The following is an 18,809-nucleotide window of genomic DNA, read 5'->3' as shown; positions in this document are numbered from 1 at the left end:
CAAGAAGTGAAAGACAAAAGTAACCATGTAGCCCTGTTTATCACAGAGCCCTACACTATAAAAGACATTACAGACTCCATGATATCACTGAACAGAGAAAAGCATTATTTAACTAGACATTCTGCTTCCTTCTTTAAAACAATTTAGACAGAATTTTGAAGAATATTTAACTGGGGGATGCACAAGCCAGTATATTTCTTTGTGCCGGTCCCAAGCCTGGATAAATGGGTAGGGTTACAGCAAGAAGGGCATCTGGTGTAACATTTTTACCAGATCAAATATGGGGACAACAATACAGATTTCCATACCAGATCGGTTGAGGCCTAGGCTAACAACGACTGCCTCTAGTACTGTTAGCCAACAGGGTGCTGGTGGAAATTAGGCTACTGCTGGCCAAAGGAGAAGGTGAAGAAGAGGGAGAAGGCATGCCTGGAGGCAGAAGGAGAGGAGGAAAGGTAGGAGTGTAGAAGTGAGGGTAGGAACTTTGAATGTTAGCAGTATGACTGGTCATAAGCCGGCCTTAGGCATAGGCCAACTAGGTGGCCGCCTAGGGTGCCGCTCTAGCAGGGGTGCTTTTCCAATATTTATTTGGTGTAGGTAGACCAGGATAGGGGCAACAGGTGGTGTGGTGGGGGGCACCATGGAGCCCTTTTGCCTAGGGCACCAATTGACCTAAGGCTGCTCCTATGACTGGTAAAGGGAGAGAGCTAGCTAATATGTTGGAGAGAAGGAAAGTTGATATATTGTGCATGCAAACGACCAGATGGGGGGGGGGGTAAGGCCAGGTGTATTGGAGGCAGGTTCAAATTGTTCTGGCATGGTATGGATGGGCAGAGAAATGGGATAGGGGTTGTCCTGAAGGACAGTATGTAAAGAGTGTTTTAGAGGTGAAAAAGGTGTTGGATAGAGTGATGTTAATGAAGCTGGAAATTGATGGAGTGATGACGAATGTTGTTAGTGCATATGCTCCACAAGTTGGGTGTGCGATGGATGAGAAAGAAAATTTTGGAGTGAGTTAGATGAAGTGGTGGAGAGTTTACACAAGAGTGAGAGAGTGGTGATTGGATTGGACTTCAATGGGCATGTTGGTGAAGGGAACAGAGGGGATGAGGAGGTGATGGGCAGGTTTGGTGAAAAGTAGAGAAATGCAGAAGGTCATATGGTATTTGATTTTGTATTTTAAAATGAGGGAGGAGCATAGGGTGATGTACAAGAGTGGAGGAAGATGCACACAGGTGGATTATATCCTGAGAATGCAAAGTGGTGATTAGGCATCATAGGATTGTGGTTTGTAGGATGACACTGGAGATCAAGAAGAAGAGGAGGAGGAGGAGAGTGAGGGGAGTGCCAAGGATCAAATGATGGAAGTTCAAAAAGGATAACTGTAAGGTGGAGTTCAGGGAAGAGATAAGACAGGCACTGGATGGCAATGAAGAGCTACCAGATAGCTGGGCAGCCACAGCAGAGGTGGTAAGGAAGACAGCTAGAAAGCTGCTTGGTGTGACATCTGGACAGAGGAAGGAGGACAAGGAAACCTGGTGATGGAATGAGAAGTACAGGAGAGTATACAGAGGAAGTGACTGGCAAAGAAGAAGTGGGACTGTAAGTGAGATGAAGTAAGTAGACAGGAGTACAAGGAGATGAGAGAGGTGGTGAAGTCTAAGGATAAGATGTATGGTGAGTTGTATGAAAGATTGTACATTAAGGAGGGAGAGGAGGACCTGTACTGATTGGCTAGACAGAGGGACCAAGCTGGAAAATATGTGCAGCAGTTTAGAGTGATAAAGAATTAAAAGGGAAATGTACTCACAAGTGAGGAGAGTGTGTTGAGCTGATGGAAAGAGTACTTTGAGGGGCTGATGAATTAAGAGAATGAGAGAGAGAGAGAGAGAAGGTTGAATGATGTGGGGATAATGAATCAGGAAGTGCAACAGATTAACAAGTAGGAAGTAAGGGAGAAGAGGATGAAGAATGGAAAGGCTGTTGGGCCAGATGACATACCTGTGGAAGCATGGAGGTGTTTAGGAGAGATGACAGTGGGTTTTTTAACCAGATTGTTTAATGGAATCTTGGAAAGTGAGGGGATGCCTGAGGAGTGGAGAAGTGTATTGGTACCATGTTTTTAAGAATAAGGGTGATATGCAGAGCTGTAGTAACTAAAGAGGCATAAATTACAGTGTGAAGTTATGAGAAAGTGTAGTGGAAGTTAGGTTAAGAAGGGAGATGATTATTAGTGAGCAGCAATACAGTTTCATGCCAGGAAAGAGCACTACAGATGTGATGTTTCCTCTGAGGGTGTTGATGGAGAAGTATAGGTCAGAAGGAGTTGCATTGTGTCTTTGTGTACTTGGAGAAAGCATATGGCAGGGTGCCTAGAGATGAGTTGTGGTACTGTACGAGGAAGTTGGGAGTGGCAGAGAAGTATGTAAGAGTGGTGCAAAATATGTACGAGGGCAGTGTGACAGCGGTGAGGTCTGCAGTAGGAGTGATGGATGCATTTGAGGTGGAGGTGAGATTACATCAAGGATCAGCTCTGAGTCCTTTCTTATTTACAATGGTGATGGACAGGCTGACAGATGAGATCAGACAGGAGTTCCTGTGGACTATGATGTTTGTGGATGACATTGTGATTTGTAATGAGAGTTGTGAACAGGTAGAGGAGACCATGGAGAGGTGGAGATATACTCTAGAGAGGAGAGGAATGAAGGTGAGCAGGACAAAGACAGAATATGTGTGTGTAAATGAGAGGGAGGATAGAGGAATGTTGAGGATGCAGGGACTAGAGTTGGCAAAGGTAGATTAGTTTATATACTTGGGATCAGCAGTTCAAAGTAATGGTGAGAATGGAAGAGAGGTTAACAAGAGAGTACAGGCAGGGTGGAGTGGATGGAGAAGAGTGTCAGGAGTGATTTGTGACAGATCTGTACCAGTAAGAGTGAGTCTATAAGATGGTAGCAAGATCAGCTATGTTATATGGGTTGGAGACGGTGGCACTGATGAAAAGAAAGGAGTCAGAGCTGGAGGTGGCAGAGTTAAAGATGTTAAGATTTTCATTGGGTGTGACGAGGATGGACAGGATTAGAAACTAGTATATTAGAGGGTCAGCTCAGGTTAGACGGTTTGGAGACAAAGCCAGAAAGGCAAGACTGCGTTGGTTTGGATGCTGGGTATATTGGGAAAAGGATGCTACGGATGGAGCTGCCAGGTAAGAGGAAAAGAGGAAGGCCTAAGATAAGGTTTATGGATGTGGTGAGAGAGGACGTGCAGGTGGTTGGTGTGACACAGCAATATGCAGAGGACAGGAAGAAATAGAAACAGATGATCCTCTGTGCCAACCCCTAATGGGAGGAGCAGAAAGAAAAAAATGAAGAAGAATATTTAATTATCATATTTGTTAGTGGGTAGGTTGGTCCTTGCACCATTTCAGCCATGAAAAGCACACGTACTTAAAATATGCATGACAAACAAACAGCATATTTTGTTTAAGGAGCTTGGAGAATACTGGAGTAACCATGTAAAGTCCTTTCAAATATAGCAAGAGCAAACTCCATACAGACAGTCATGATAAGTCAAGATTGAACTCAGGTCAGCTGTAAGTCAGCCATCTTACCAATGAGCCATAATGCCAACCAGATACAGCAGTACTCTTTATAATACCACTAACATCTTATCAAACCATGACTAGGCAGTGTTTGTCCATTGTGAGGGGATGCAGTCAATTATTATTAATAACTTGGAAGGCAGTCAGAAATGGTCCAGATCAAGACTTTCTGTTACATAATGTCATGATTAATTTCATTTATAGCTTAATTCATATTTGGCAATAAGTAAAAGAACTGTGCTGAACTAGAAGAAACTAGATACATACAAAGTTTAAATAAGACATCTATGAGTACACTGTCTCACTTGTGTCAGTTAACCAAAACCACCAAGTCCATTGATGATGCCAAACATTTTTTTTCATTCAACACACTTCTACTATCCAAAAAATCACTGCAAACTGCCTTTATGAAAACACAATCATGGGTGTCTACATCTGAATTTAAACTAAACACTAAAAAAAAAAAAAACAAATGTATGCTAGATGACCCAGGTCAAGTCACAACAAGTAGCCAGATAGCTTCATAATGTTTGACACACCCTTGAAATCATATCTTTTTTAAGTTAACAGCTATCACATTTCACCCATCCCTAAAGTTCAGTCACAGGTCCTTCTTGCAGAAACATTTCTCATCCCCAGACAAAGATCACCACCTGCTACTGCTTCTTTCCATGAAGAAATCCTATTTTGATCTTCAGCTATATTAACCAGTGTACCTTTCTCAGAGTAAAATTGAAACATGTACACCAAACAAATCATCTAGTCATCTAGAAAGAACACACCACTTTATCACTTAAATTACTGAAATGTCTAAAATATGACTGTAATTCTCCATTACTTGGCTAAGATCTTCCCACTAAGTACTGCACCATCCTAACAAATGTCCTCCACTACACTCTTTCTTTACTGCAGAATCCCTAGGCACATCCGCTTAGAATCTCAAATCAACAGTGTATAGCAACCTGTTCACCAGACAATAGACATGGAGACTCTAACATCATCTCTAAATTTTGGAATAGCTTAGCCACCCACACAAAACGTGCTACCAAACAAAACTACCTTTAAATACCAGATTTATAAGTGACTTTCTTCAGAATGACAGTGCAGCAACCTGTAAGCTGTTTACCATCTATATAATATGTAATTACAGCTGTATACACGTGAGAACAATTGTATCTTAACTATCTGTAGCCACTCTGTGTTTCCAAAATTTAATAATTGTGCCCTCTCAGCTTCCTACATCATATATTATATTACTGAACCCCAACAACCCATGAATTCATAACTGCTTCTATCAAAATATCTTTTTGTTTAGTTTGTAATTGCGGCTGTTTTTCTTGATCAGGTCTTCCTCCCTGAGTAATCTACAGTATTATTATGCTTAAATATAAATAATATTATAAAGTATACAATTAATTTACAAATTGTACATTGGATCTTTTCTTATCAGACTTCCAATGAAAATGGGGTCTTATCCCTCGCAAACAAAGAATTAACAAATAAATTTAAAAAGCCTTTTCTCCAACAGTGAAGGCCAAGGTTAGACTAGTTACTACATTAGTGCTGCTTGATGTTGAGATGGATAACTGGTAGAAGTGATTCTTAACCTTTGAGACTGGGAAGGACAGTATATCATATGGAGGAATTTAAATGTCAGAGAGACTATTATCTTGAAACTATTAACTTTGAAAGACATCAATAATGAATAGGATTGCTATCATTTGAGTTTCAGGTGTTTGTGGTTCCATCTTTGTTTATTTGTTTGTTTTTTTATGATTATGTTTTTCCACATTCATAATTCTTTTTCTGCTCAAGCTTTTGCTGTCTTTTATGCAAAACTTGGTGAGGTGTGAAAAGCCCCTTAAATGCAGTAAGAGGCTTTTCAACAAAAAAGAACAGAAAAAAGCTTTTATTTAACATCTGCTTAAATATTTTATACTGCACTTAGAGTGACCTGTTTGGCAATTCTTTTTTGTACTTTTCTGCTTTTTTCAGTGTTTTAGCCAAAATACACACACACACACACACGCACATATATATATATATATATATATATATATATATATATATATATATATATATATGTGTGTGTGTGTGTGTGTGTGTGTGAGTGTGTATATATATATATATATATATATATATATATATATATATATATATATATATATATATATATATATACATATGTGTGTGTGTGTGTGTATGTGTGTGTGTATGGATCTCGTACTATTGAACGAAAGTTCAATAGTCCGAATCCACATCTACCGAAAACAATTTAGCGAAAGTGCTTTTTATTGAAAAAACGCTTTCGCTAAAGTCCCAAAAATAAACAAAAAAAATAAATACATAAAAAACAAAAAACACATAACTAACATTTACACAAAAGGGCAAGCTCCCCTGCACCCCTACCCTCCTACTTTTATATTCTCACTCCAAGATCATACTACAGTGAGGAAAAGGGAATATTCCTTTATTCCCCACTGTACTCCGATCTCAGCAACAGCCATTCCCCACTGATTTCCCCTATTTTTTATCATACTTTCACGAAAGTGCTTTTTCGGTGAAAAGCACTTTCACGAATGTATGATCGGCGGTTTCACTTTCGGTGAAATTGCCATTCGTGCATAAGTATGGATATTTTATATATATCTATATATATATATATATATATATATATATATATATATATATATATATATATATATATATATAAAATCTGTTTTCATTTTTAGTGTTGTTTTGGGACTTTAGTCTTGTAACTTCATTTTCTGCTATAGGAAGGTTGTGTATTTACATTATACATTACTATAAGTAGAATTACTTATACAAGCTAGATGTCTGTATTCATTCACAACTGCAGCAGAACTGTGAACTACTGCCAGATTTGAGCCTCACTTAGTCATTTATTATTGATTTTTTTCTATAAAGAGTGTTACTGGTAAAATTTGATATTTTCTGGTGCCTTAGACATTGGATCGAATTACAGTAGCAAGAGGATTGTAAATTCTGCTCCAGAACTGGTGCTTCACTGCTTTTACAGTTGTTTATATTCAGATTTTGCTGCCAGTGTCTTATCTTCTGCTTATTATTTACCTACAAAATGTTGCATTTCAGTGTCTTTCTGTTCCTCTGTTCTTTGCATTTGCCTCCCTCCCTGTGACATATTAAGCTAAAGTTTCTGAAATTCTAACCTACTTGTGGTCATTGACTTGCAGCTGCTTGCAACTTGAAATTTTTCCCAACCCTCAAACATTTTTCCTGTTGTAGTTTTAAAAAAGTTGCTTCTCTGGCCTCTGCCCCTATTGGTAATCTGATTTCCAAAGACCATCCTTCTCCTCTTTCATTGCCATTGCCTGTTGTGTAAGCTGTTTAAGTACTCTTCCCAACCATTGCTTTCCATACATTCATAATACTGATTGCCCACACAGCAAACCAGTATTGCTCTTGAATAAACTTCTTTTACTGCATATCATCTCCCGTTCATTTTTGCAGAGCTCCCATATGTGTGGCACCCTTGCCACTCTCTAAGAGGGTCATGAATTAAGCTTGCTCCATCCTTGGCAGATGAGTTTTATTTCATTATATTGCACTTCATTTGACTGTTTTAGAGTGGTACTACTTTAATTTTGCTTTATTTGTTGATTTAAGTTGCTTTGTGGTAACATTCTACTCTCAAGCAATACTTTGTGCATGTTTAAATTAAGAGAAATTGGATATGGCAATAGTTGGTGGCTTGGTCTGTTTAAGATGAGAAATACATAAGAAAACTGTAAGTCAGGGACTGTTGCTGTTATACACTTGATAGTCCTTTTTGTTGTGCTTTTACATTAGGAAGCCCAGGATCATCCATCTTGTGCTTGCCTGGTCCCTCTGATTTGGGAAACACTCAAGGAGAGCTCAAAGTGTAGTTATTTAGTGGTCAGAGGGCACGTGAGTTAGTTTTCAGCTTTTTTTCTTTTTGCTATAAATTAGGTACATTTCTTTGGCTCTTTGCTCTCTTCCAAAGTGCTCAGCAATGGTTGTCAACCTCACCTGAGAGCTTAAGGTGTTTCTAGTACACCCAGAAACATTCAGGCTAGGATAAGCTACTTTACTTGGTTTTTTGACCTTGGATTTGCTCTTAATTGTGATTGCTACTGTATGAATGCATTTAAAAGCACTAATTAATTTTGTAACAGAAAAAAAAAATCATTCCTTTTTTCTGTCTGATGGTGTTCTGAACTGTTTGGTTTCTAAATTGCCTTGCAGAAGGGTGATCGAGTAAGGGACTTAGTAGTTGGATTTTGAACTGCACTTAACAGTCTTTTTTGCTGTGCTTTTACATTAGGAGGTCCAGGATCATCTGTCTTGTGGCAGAAGGTGTTTGCCTAGTCTCTCTTGGTTGTGAAGCACTCCAGGAGAGTTCAAAGTGTACTAAAATCTGACACTGTAATGCTAAGCAGTTATTACATTTGTATATGATAAATACATTGTCCTGTTGTCCTTGGAGTACCTAGCATTACAGTGTTGGATTTTAGTTGGTTATTTTTACACTGCTTCTTTGGGTAATACTTCAGTTTTTTTATTATTTTTTTCATTCAGTTTCTGGAGGTCCTGATGGCTGGTGCTTTCGAGGGCGACCTACTCAACTTGACTCTATACCATGTATCCGAAAGTCAAGATAAAACCTTACAGGAGTTGATGGTTTTATTTGGGGATATGCAGAAATCCCACACAGTGCTGACCCAGTGGAATGGCTGTTTTGGTCCTCTTATGAACTATGGACAAGGATCTATTAATTCCTCTGATAGAAAAGACACTGTCATCAATTTCCCACTCCACCTGAGTGGGGGTGGTAATACTTCAAAGATGTCACTACTGTTCTTAGCCATAATTATGATCATTCTTCTGGGGTCTTTGAGTATACAGAAGGACAAGTGGTAAAACAAAATCTCAAAGGTTTTCTTATAGACTTGGAAAAGGGTCTTAAAACGTAGAGGGTGATCCTTATAGTAAACAAGTACTTTGAACATTGTATTCAATTAAAAGTAATACCCAAGGGTCTCCAGTCTTCAAAGTCCCTAATGGGATCATTCAGGATAGCCCTTTCTATAAAGAACTAGTTGACTTTTTCAATAATGCTGGACTTGAATTTTTGAAACTCCTTGTCCATAACATCAATGACATTTTGCTGAAAATTCATAGTGAATACACTAATGCAAAGGTAAATGAACTTTTAAACCAATACTCTGATTATAAAACTGACTATGATGGTATATTAGTTTCCACTGGCAGGCATGAAAAGATCATAGTGCAATGGAAACAAAAAAAGCTAAATTTGTTGCTTATGAGAACAATACAGCTTATAATGTCCCTATAAAGAAGAAAACACATTTTGGTTATAATAAGAGGATCTCTGCTAACTTTGAGGGTCGTATTAATAAAGAAGTTGGCAGGGAGAATTTCAATGGTACTGGCCCTTTAAATTCAGAAGCAGCTACATATAGAAGTGATGTCTCCTCCTCTGCTGGTTTAATAGAAAATTCTGGAGGAAGTAAAGAAGACAACGGTGCTGGTTTGGTGAATCTTCACAGTCCAGGTTTGGATTTTTCGGAACTTCATCTATATCCCTCCAGCACAGCTTCTGCTTGTTTTAATGAATAAGAAAGGGATTTTTCAGCAAAAAACTCCAGTTAGGGGAGGGGGCAGAACCCAATACAAAGGAACAGGGGAGCAGTAAGAGGGAAGAAGTGCTGACAAGTGCTTTACAAACTGAGGTTTCCCACTAACATATTTAACTTATCAGACTTTGGAATGAACATCATTGTAAAGTATTCAAATATGGACTAAATGTTATTCCTAGTCAACGTTCTAATATTACGCAATGTATCTCAGAACTGAAATTGTATACTAGGAAGTTAAATTTACAGTATATTCTGTTCACCACCATATTATTAAAACTTTTGAAGCATTTTGTGAAGATATAAGATACAAGACATATTTTGAGTAATAAAATGCATAGACCATTTTTCAACTTGAACACAGAAGAGCTATAGGCCTTGAAAGAAATGCAGAGTAACAAAAGTTTGTGTTCCATGAAAGCTGATAAAGGGGGTGGGTTGGTGATTATGAATGTTCCTAAATATAACTTAGCCATTGAAGAAATGCTTAATAATGAGGAAGAATGTCTTACAGTAAGTGAACATGACGTACAGAAAAGTTATTCCTTTGTGCAAAATTGTTTGTATGAATTCCTTTTGAATTGTGACATTAGTACAGAACTGTATGTGTGTTTTAGTTGTTGAACATCTCCATGTTAGAGATGCTTTTTGGCATCCCTAAGATTCATAAGAACCCAACCCACACTCCTTTTAGACCTATAGCATCAGCTTCAGGTTGCATTACTGAGAGCATTTCTTTATTTTTAGATTCTCTTCTGAATCCCTTGATTCAGAAGCTTCCCTCATGGATCCAGGACTCTTGTGACTTTCTGAATAATATCAGGAAGTTTTCCATGCCATATAAATATTCTCTTAGCAACACTTTTTTTTTTTGTACAGTTGATATTCTCTCCCTTTTTACATCTATTCCTCAGACTGAGGGAGTAGAAATTATCAGATATTTACTAAATAAATATTGTAACACTGTGAACCATATTGTGGATTTGTATTGCGTTAGAAATATTATTGGAGAATAATTTATTTTTATTTAATTCTAAAATTTACAGACAGAAAAAAAGGAGTGGCTATGGGTGCTACTGTTTTCCCCACCTTTGGTAATTTAATTCTTGGATGGTGGGAGTTGGAAATTTTATCTGCACTAGTACAATATTCCAATATTTTTATTTTACAGAAGGTTTGTTGATGACCTGTTTTTTTTTTATTATACAAGACACCATGGATGGTCATCAGTTGTTTCTTGATAATTTAAATACTAGTACAGCTTTTTAAAATTTGTTATAGGAACTGTAGGGCAAGCTGTATGTTTTTTGCAAGTGGAAATTTGTCGGGACAATTCTATTAAGAAATGTAATAGTCGCATTCATTGTAAAAGTACCTTTACTAATAATTATCTTCATTTTAATGGTAATAACCCCACACGCATTAAGAAAAATATTCCTAGGGACCAGTAAATTCGGGCCTCTAGGATGACTAGCAATGACATGGACTTAGATAAAGAATTTGAGATTATCACTTCATGTTCATTGAACGCAGCTATGAAAGAGAGTTTTTACTTAATATTATGATATACTCTCTAAAAGAGAACCATTTTGGATCCATTCATTTATATGGGTTTCCAAAGAAAGAAGGTAGTGAACCGGGAGGCCTTTCAGTTGAACAGGCTTTAACACAAATGGTGAAAAAGAGTAAAATATAACTAAAAACTAAGAACAAACTTTGTCTGGCACACTGGAGCCAATAAAGGCAGATAAAAAAAGGCAAAATATATTGGAATAAGTTGAAACATGTTTTAATATCCAATCACAGTCAATAAGTACAACTCCAGCAAGTCACCTCTGATAAAAATAAAATTTAATCACAAATCATTAAGCGCTTTGATTCATCCCAGGGAATTTCCTCAAAATACACACTGGAGTTATTCTATATAGGCACTTATCTCTGTGAGAAATGCAAAAAATTTATTTTTGCTGTTTTAGAATCAGTGTTATTGGATTAGAAGAGAGGTAACTACAAAAATGCATTAGAAAAATGTGAAGCTAGATTGCAGATTAAGTTGGCTGCTGTTACGCCCCCTGGTTTAAATGAAACAATAAACATTAAATGTTTTCTTAGGTATAGAAAACTTACCATCACATAAAGGGTTAATAATTTCAGAAATTGTTTTTTTGAGTGTTTGATTGTTTTACTGGAACTTTAAATTTATTAGGTGTGGATATTTTAACCTGTGTAAAACCTGCAGATTTTTGTATCTGAATATTTTCTGAAAAAGTAATTTCTGACAAAAGCGGTTATTAAATTTGTATACGCTAAAGAAGTGGTCCTGTTGTCCTTGGAGTGCCTAGCATTACAGTGCTGGATTTTAGTTGGCTGTTTTTACACTGTTTTTTTGGGGTAATACTTCAGTTTTTTTTATTATTTTTTAAGAGTTCAAAGTGTAGTCATTTATTTGCCAGAGGGCACCTCAGTCAGTGTTGAGCTTTTTTTCTGTTTGCAATAAATTAGGACATTTGCATGGAGTTGCTCACCATGTAGTGGCAGTTGGCAGTGCCCTACACAGAAGCAAATGCTTTAGATAGTAAAATGTACTTACAAAATTATATTAAGACAGTAACCTGTAACATAGTGAAGAACTGCATGGAAGTAAGCTTACAGTAGCTAGTTTGCATGTCAAACAGCACCTATACCACATCCTAGGACTATCTAACATCTGCCCTTAACCCAAGAAATCACCCCAGCAGACCTCTGTAAAACCCAGAACTTAAATCATAATAGACCATCCTAATACAGGTCCAGACTACAGGGATATGTAATTTCCAAATGTTTTTTGGCCAGCTTGGTAGCTATGGGTAATGTGAGACAATATAGCAATTGCGTATTTTTTTCAGGAAACCATTTAATCCTTAAAGAAATGAATGCAATATGTGAGAGATGTACATACACAACTTCCTTGGAGGCAAAAATCTTGCTTACAAATAAGGTTGTCAAAAACACACGTACCACATCCTCCACACATACTTACTACACACACACACACACACACACACACACACACACACATGCGCACACACATGCACACGGACACACACACACAAACACACACACACACACACACACACACACACACACACACACACACACACACATACACACATACACACACCATCTTATGCTGAGTCATTTAAAAAAAAAACTTCCAAATCTCAAAGACCTCCTAAGCCTACAAACAGCAATGCCTTTCCTCAACAATTGCCAAAGCACACAACTAACAGCATTAATAAACACCACACATAAGCCTATACCCAATGGTTCCATAGATCAAAGCCCATAAGGTAAGCAAACACTTTACCTTGGACAATTGTCATAGGGGATTCCATTGTATGACACAAAGATGGCCCAATCACCAAGCTAGACAAGGAAAATATAACAGTTAGCTGCTTATCTTGAGCCAGGATCCAAAACATCATACACACACTCAAGTCACAGCACCACATGTACCAATATGATTTTATCATAGTCATTGCGGGTATAAATGACCTGAGATGTAACTCACTGGACTATGTGAAAAAAGACATTATGGTTCTGTCTGAATCTACCTTCACCAGGTATGATGCCACAGTATGGATAAAAATGATTGATTTTAACAATCTTCTTAGTTTCTGGGGTCATTCCAGGGGGATTCAATATCTGTCAGAATGAGAGTACATGCTTTGCCAAGTATAGTCTCTTCCCTCCCGGGCTTTTGGATATTGGCTAAAACTTTATCGCAAGCTTAGAGTTTTCTCAAGCAGTACCAAAATGACAACCCTTCCAATATAGAAAAAAAAAACATTCAAAGCAACTTTAACGTATTACTACTCAATGCTAGGAGCTTCAACAAGAAACCCCACACCCTAGAAGCTCTCCTCACATTTGTTCCATTACTGAGACTTGGTTTAAAGTTGCAGAAAGTACTCCAACAGTGCAAGGCTGCAGTGCCTACCTCACATTTAGACCAACAACAGCACAGTCAGGGTATGAAGGTGAGGTATCACCATTATCAACAAATATACCTCCACGGTGGTTAAACAGGATGATGCCCTGGAGTTAATCCATGTGCAAGTCACCAGAGATAAAGTAAACGAGCTAACTACATGTCGCCATCTATGCCCCAGGAATCTCATAACTTGTACTAAGACCTACTGGAGACACTCAACATCCAACCAAGTACCCTATTCATGGCAGACTTTAACTATCCCTGTACAGAGTGGGAAACATATGCTGCCTCAGAGTCAGAGGCACAACATTTCCTGAACTTTATTAACACAAATATCTTGGAACAGATAATACATACTCCAATGAAAAGTTCAAATATACTGTACCTAATATTCACATTGGTGAGCTTGGATCATAAAGCTGTCTCTTTCAAAATAAAAATCAACTCAGAAAACCCAGCTAAACCCATAACAGTTAGGAACTATTCTAAAGCAAATTATATCCTACTGATGACAAAATTCAGCCCCCTCCCCGAATCCTGAGATCACAGCAACCAATGTGTAACTGTTCACAGAAACTCTGGACAAACATGTAAATGGTTGCACACAGAGTACTGTAACTACCAGAAGTAGAATTCCAACCTTAATAGAGTATATGACAAAAGGAAAAAAGTCATGGCCAAAATGATAAAGTGATACTCTCATAAAGACAAGAACTCACTGATTAAACTAAACAAGAAACTAAGAGGATTAATTAATTCCATCAAGGCCAACTATGAGGCCAGGATAGCCTTTCTTGCTTAGAGCAACCACAAAGCCATCTTCAGATATGTCCAAAACCTTAAAGTTAATACACAGCAATGTGCCAAATTGGTGGTAAAGTGTACCACCTTCACTGAGACAGAGCAAATTTACTGGCAGGCAATTTCAGCTCAAACTTCACCCCTCCCCCACTACTCCCTATTACCCTCTGTGAAATCCCTTCTAGCATATCCTTCCAACTTTCAGCAGGGAGCAGGTTTTGGCAGCACTCGCCAAGACCAAAAACACTGTTTCAATGGGCCCTGACAGTATTCCATGTTTTTTTCCTAAATAGATTAAAACATGCCCTTTCAGGACAACTTGAGGCAGTTATCAGCTACAGCCTCAAAATAAGTTATATATGAAGTGAATGGAAAACTGAAACTGTCATCCATCTTCACAAGGGTGGTAAATCAATCAGCCCCAGAAACTAAAGATCCATCAGTCAAACAAGTCTAATATGCAGAGCCATGGAACAAATTATCACAGTAATGATCAGCAAGAGCACTGGCAATGTACAGACATTGGATCTATCCAAGTTTGGCTTGATCAATGGAATGTCTTGCCTACTTAACCTGGTAGACTTTTTTGAGAGGGTCACCAAGGCAATGGATGAGGGGAAGGTGATGCATACCACTTACCTTCACTTGGGCTAAGGTGTTCAGTACAATCTCATACTCAGATATTGTTGACAAACTCACTGAACATGGCATAAATCTCTCCATAACCTACTGGACTGCTATCTGGCTTACAGATAGGACCCAAGAAGTCAAGACTGTTGAGACCACCTCTACCAAAAGACAGATCACCTGCATAGTATCTCTGGGATTAGTGCTAGGCCCTCTCTGATTTGGCATCTACTTCCCAAAAGTCAGAGCTAATGTCACGGGCCTATGGCTCACCAAGTTTGCAGATGACTGTAAAATGGGAACTATCATAGATCCCCCATGACAAAAACATTCTGAAAGAGGGCCTAGCACAAACAAATGACCAGTGCCAAAGTCAGGTAGGTGGTATGCACCACCTTCACCTCACCCATTGCCTTGGTGACCCACTCAAAGAAGTCTATCAGGTTAAGTAGGCACGACTTTTAAAACTCAATGCCAATAAGTACATTATAGTGCCATCTGGGAAAATGTTTACACAAGCCAACTACTCCACTGATAAAACACATAAGAGTTGACCTGTTAGGGATCTAGGAACATATGTAGAAAATAATATGGCCTTCAACCAACATGTAGCCAAGACAGTAAGAAAGTCATTCTATGCTACCCAACTTGTAAGGGTATGGCACCAGGTCCAAGGAAGTTATAGTACACCACTTTACTTGGCCCGTATCAAACTCATCATTGAGTACAATGATCCCTTTGGCATGTACTTGACCAGGCATTTACAACAGTTGGAATGCCCAAAAGGTTCCTCACCAGAAGAATCCAGAGTGTTAACACACTGTCCTACATAGATTGCCTTAAGGCCCTCTCTCTATACTCATTCTCCTACAGAAAGGCAATCTATGCTTGGCATATAATGCATCTTCAGATCCAGCCCTGATGGATCTTTTGCACATCTGCAAAATGAACAGCACTTGAAATACTAGATCCAAGGATTTAAACTTTACCTGCAAATTAAATAGAATATGCTGGTGAGACCGATATGTGTTTCAAAGGATCCACATGCTGTGGAATATGATCCCCATATATGTGAAGTAGAGTTCATTACTGACCCTATTCAAATGTAACCTTGACCATTACATGGGACATCTTAAATTCACTCAGTCTGTCTCCCATGTCTCTAATGGACAGAGACAGTAAGGAAAAATTTATGCAACTAACATACCCCCCACAAAACCCCTAGCCACATCCAAACAAACATACCCCTCCTAACTGACACCCAGGGTACATGGGGACACACTTGGATTGGGTTGCAAGGCTAGGTTTATGAAGACCCTGTGGTTGTAATCCTAATATATATCTGTGAACCTATAAGATTAAATATTTTGAGTCTTTGTGTCTAGAATATATCACTTACAATTACTTATTAATTTAATTTATACTAAGTTTTCGTATATATCTACTTCTTTGGGTAAGGAGAGTCCAACATTGACAAAAATTCTAAATGAAATTATATATAAAGATCAGGAAATTAATAATCTGATCTCCAAATTACAAGCAATATTAGCAATAGATATTAATAATTTAAATGACAAATTTTTGAATTTCATTACAAAAGAACATCAAATTTCTTTAAGTGAACAAAACAAAGAACAGCTTCTTCATTCTATTTTGAACACATCCTGGTCTTTGAACTGGAAATTCATTTATAGAGCTTTTCTGACTCATAATAGAGTTGCTAAGTTTTAAAAAAGATTCTGAAGTTAAATGCTGGAGATGTAAAACAACATTGTAATGCTAATTGCTCACACGTTTTTTGACTGTCCTATGTCATGTGAATTTTGGGAAAAGATTCAAGATTTTCTCAAAACATTATGTTCTGATTATTTTATACTTATAAAAGAACTAATATTTTTAATGTATTAGTGATTAACAATAAAAAAACATTTTCTATTTAATTTGGACAATTCTTGCAGTGGCTAGGAAAAACATCACATGAAAATGGAAGAAAAAACTTTATTGCCACAATTTCAGGAATTTCTTCTCTCCTTAAAATAAATGGAGATTAAAGAAACAACAACTAAGAAGAACAGAATGTATCCTAACAAACTGGAAAAACAATCCTTGGCTGAAAGTTACTCTTCTCATTGAAACTTTTTCATCATAGTCTTTTTTTATCTTTTTTGATAATTAAATCTGTAGTCATAGCTTGTGTTACTTGAAGATATCTTAGTATCAGGCAATTTGTATATAATGCAAATAGTTTATTTTGTCTTTTTTTTCTTTATTGGAAAATGTAGTATTATATTCAATTTGCAAAATGTTTCTATTTATTCTAATTTGAAAAAAAAAGACAATAATAGGTGTGTGTGTGTGTGTGTGTGTGTGTGTGTACATACACACACACATATATATATATATATATATATATATATATATATATCTACACATGCATGTGACTAATGTTATTTACCAGTTACAGCATGCTCTGATTATATAATACTGGGTAATATACTCAATAGCAGTCTGTATTATTCAGTGCAGCTGGATCCTTTTTACCAATAATAAGTAAATAATTGTGTGGGTAGTTACCAAATACAAGTCTATGCTGAATAATTTACTCTTTTGCTATCTTTGACAGATACTATTAACTATATCACAGACTTTGAGGTTTATAGAAGGAAAACAGAATCATCTCAAAAGAAGCATTTGGTCTTTATACAGTGTTGTACAAACTTTGCATTTTGTTATTTAAAGGGGACAAAGCTTTTGCGTTTTATTTATTTATTTTTCTTATTAAATGTGGGTAAATATAACAAAGACAACAGCACATATTCAAGTCCTTGGGTACATTAACTATCTAAAATGTATAGCTCTGTATTCCTTATCAGTAGAAGAATTAGCAGAAATGTTCCTATAATGAGAATATACACAGAACACTTTATGGATCTGACAAGTTGCATCTGAAGAAATATACAATATTCCAGTTTTGTACCAGCTTATTAACCTTGGCATTAGCTCCCTTTTTACTATTTGGAACAGGGGATCAGAGTGTCACATCAACATTGACAAAATCAACTAGACTCAATGTAGCTTAGTATCTACTTATCTTCCTATCTATCTGTCTATCTACTCTTTTATCTTACCTGTTTTTCCTTGGAGACTATGCTATAAAATGCAATCCTTATAGCTACTAAGAAAAAAAAATAAGTTCATTTATTTTCATTTTGTCTGTATTCAGAAATATGATTTAGAGAAAAAAAAGATTAACAGCTTTGTGTGATAACATATGGCAAATGTACTGCTTTAGTAGCTTTAGGAGCGCATCCATAACTTCTAGCTTGAAAGAAGGTGTAACTACTTCGTAACATACAGTTTGAGTTTTTCTATTATGCTAATTTAAAAAAAAAACTAAAGGAAGTAGAATCTACTTACGTGTCACCAGACTTCTGGTAATTTTTTGGGCATTCAAAAGCCAGGCAGCGGAAGCTACCCTGAATATTAAAACAGGTTTCTGTGCCAGAGCAGTTATGAGTTGCTGTTACACATTCATCAATATCTGTAAACAGAAAGATACAGATTAAAAACTCTGATTTTCACAAGAAATATGTATACACACACACACACACACACACACACACACACACACACACACACACACACACACACACACACACACACACACACACACACATATTTAGACAGATATTAAATTACTTGAAAGTGCTGCATATATTCATTATCTGCAGTGCTACATCTATGAAAGGCAGTCACAATTAAAACTAATATGACTTATATGCAGATCATTAGTTTTACTGAATATTCTAGCGTGATCTTAAAATCTCAGATTCAGAGCAAATACATTTTTTTCTTCTGAGAAAAAATTCCAATTGCTGAATGGAAGATCATAGTCCAATACTGAAATCTTGACAGACAAACCCATACAAAATACATTTTGTATGCAACTTCTAACTACGTTTTCTCATTGGAAAAATAAAATGCTCACTGAAGTAATTACATAGAGGCGTCTTGATCATATATGAAGAAAAACAAGCTGGAAATTGTCCTAAGTGCTAATGAAGAAACATTGGGAAGTAGCTTATGTAGTCTGTAAAACATCAAGCTGTGTTTTCCCTATTTGAAAAGCATACACATATACTAGCCA

General features: G+C 37.0%; 1 protein-coding gene across 1 annotated transcript in view; it reads right to left on the bottom strand.

The window, feature by feature from the left end:
• Window positions 1-18,809, bottom strand: part of LOC122814978 (fibulin-1-like) — a 209,160-nt gene that overhangs the window by 21,251 nt on the left and 169,100 nt on the right. The window contains exon 6 of the mRNA XM_044087235.1: window positions 18,080-18,203. Within this exon, the coding sequence (XP_043943170.1) occupies window positions 18,080-18,203 (124 nt within the window). The remainder of the gene's footprint in view (window positions 1-18,079; window positions 18,204-18,809) is intronic.

This window comes from Protopterus annectens, chromosome 11.part0 (assembly GCF_019279795.1).
Source record: "Protopterus annectens isolate FY-2018-M chromosome 11.part0, PAN1.0, whole genome shotgun sequence".
NCBI lineage: Eukaryota > Metazoa > Chordata > Ceratodontiformes > Protopteridae > Protopterus > Protopterus annectens.
Note: the sequence above shows the minus strand (reverse complement) of the source record. Positions and strands in the feature narration are given on the sequence as shown.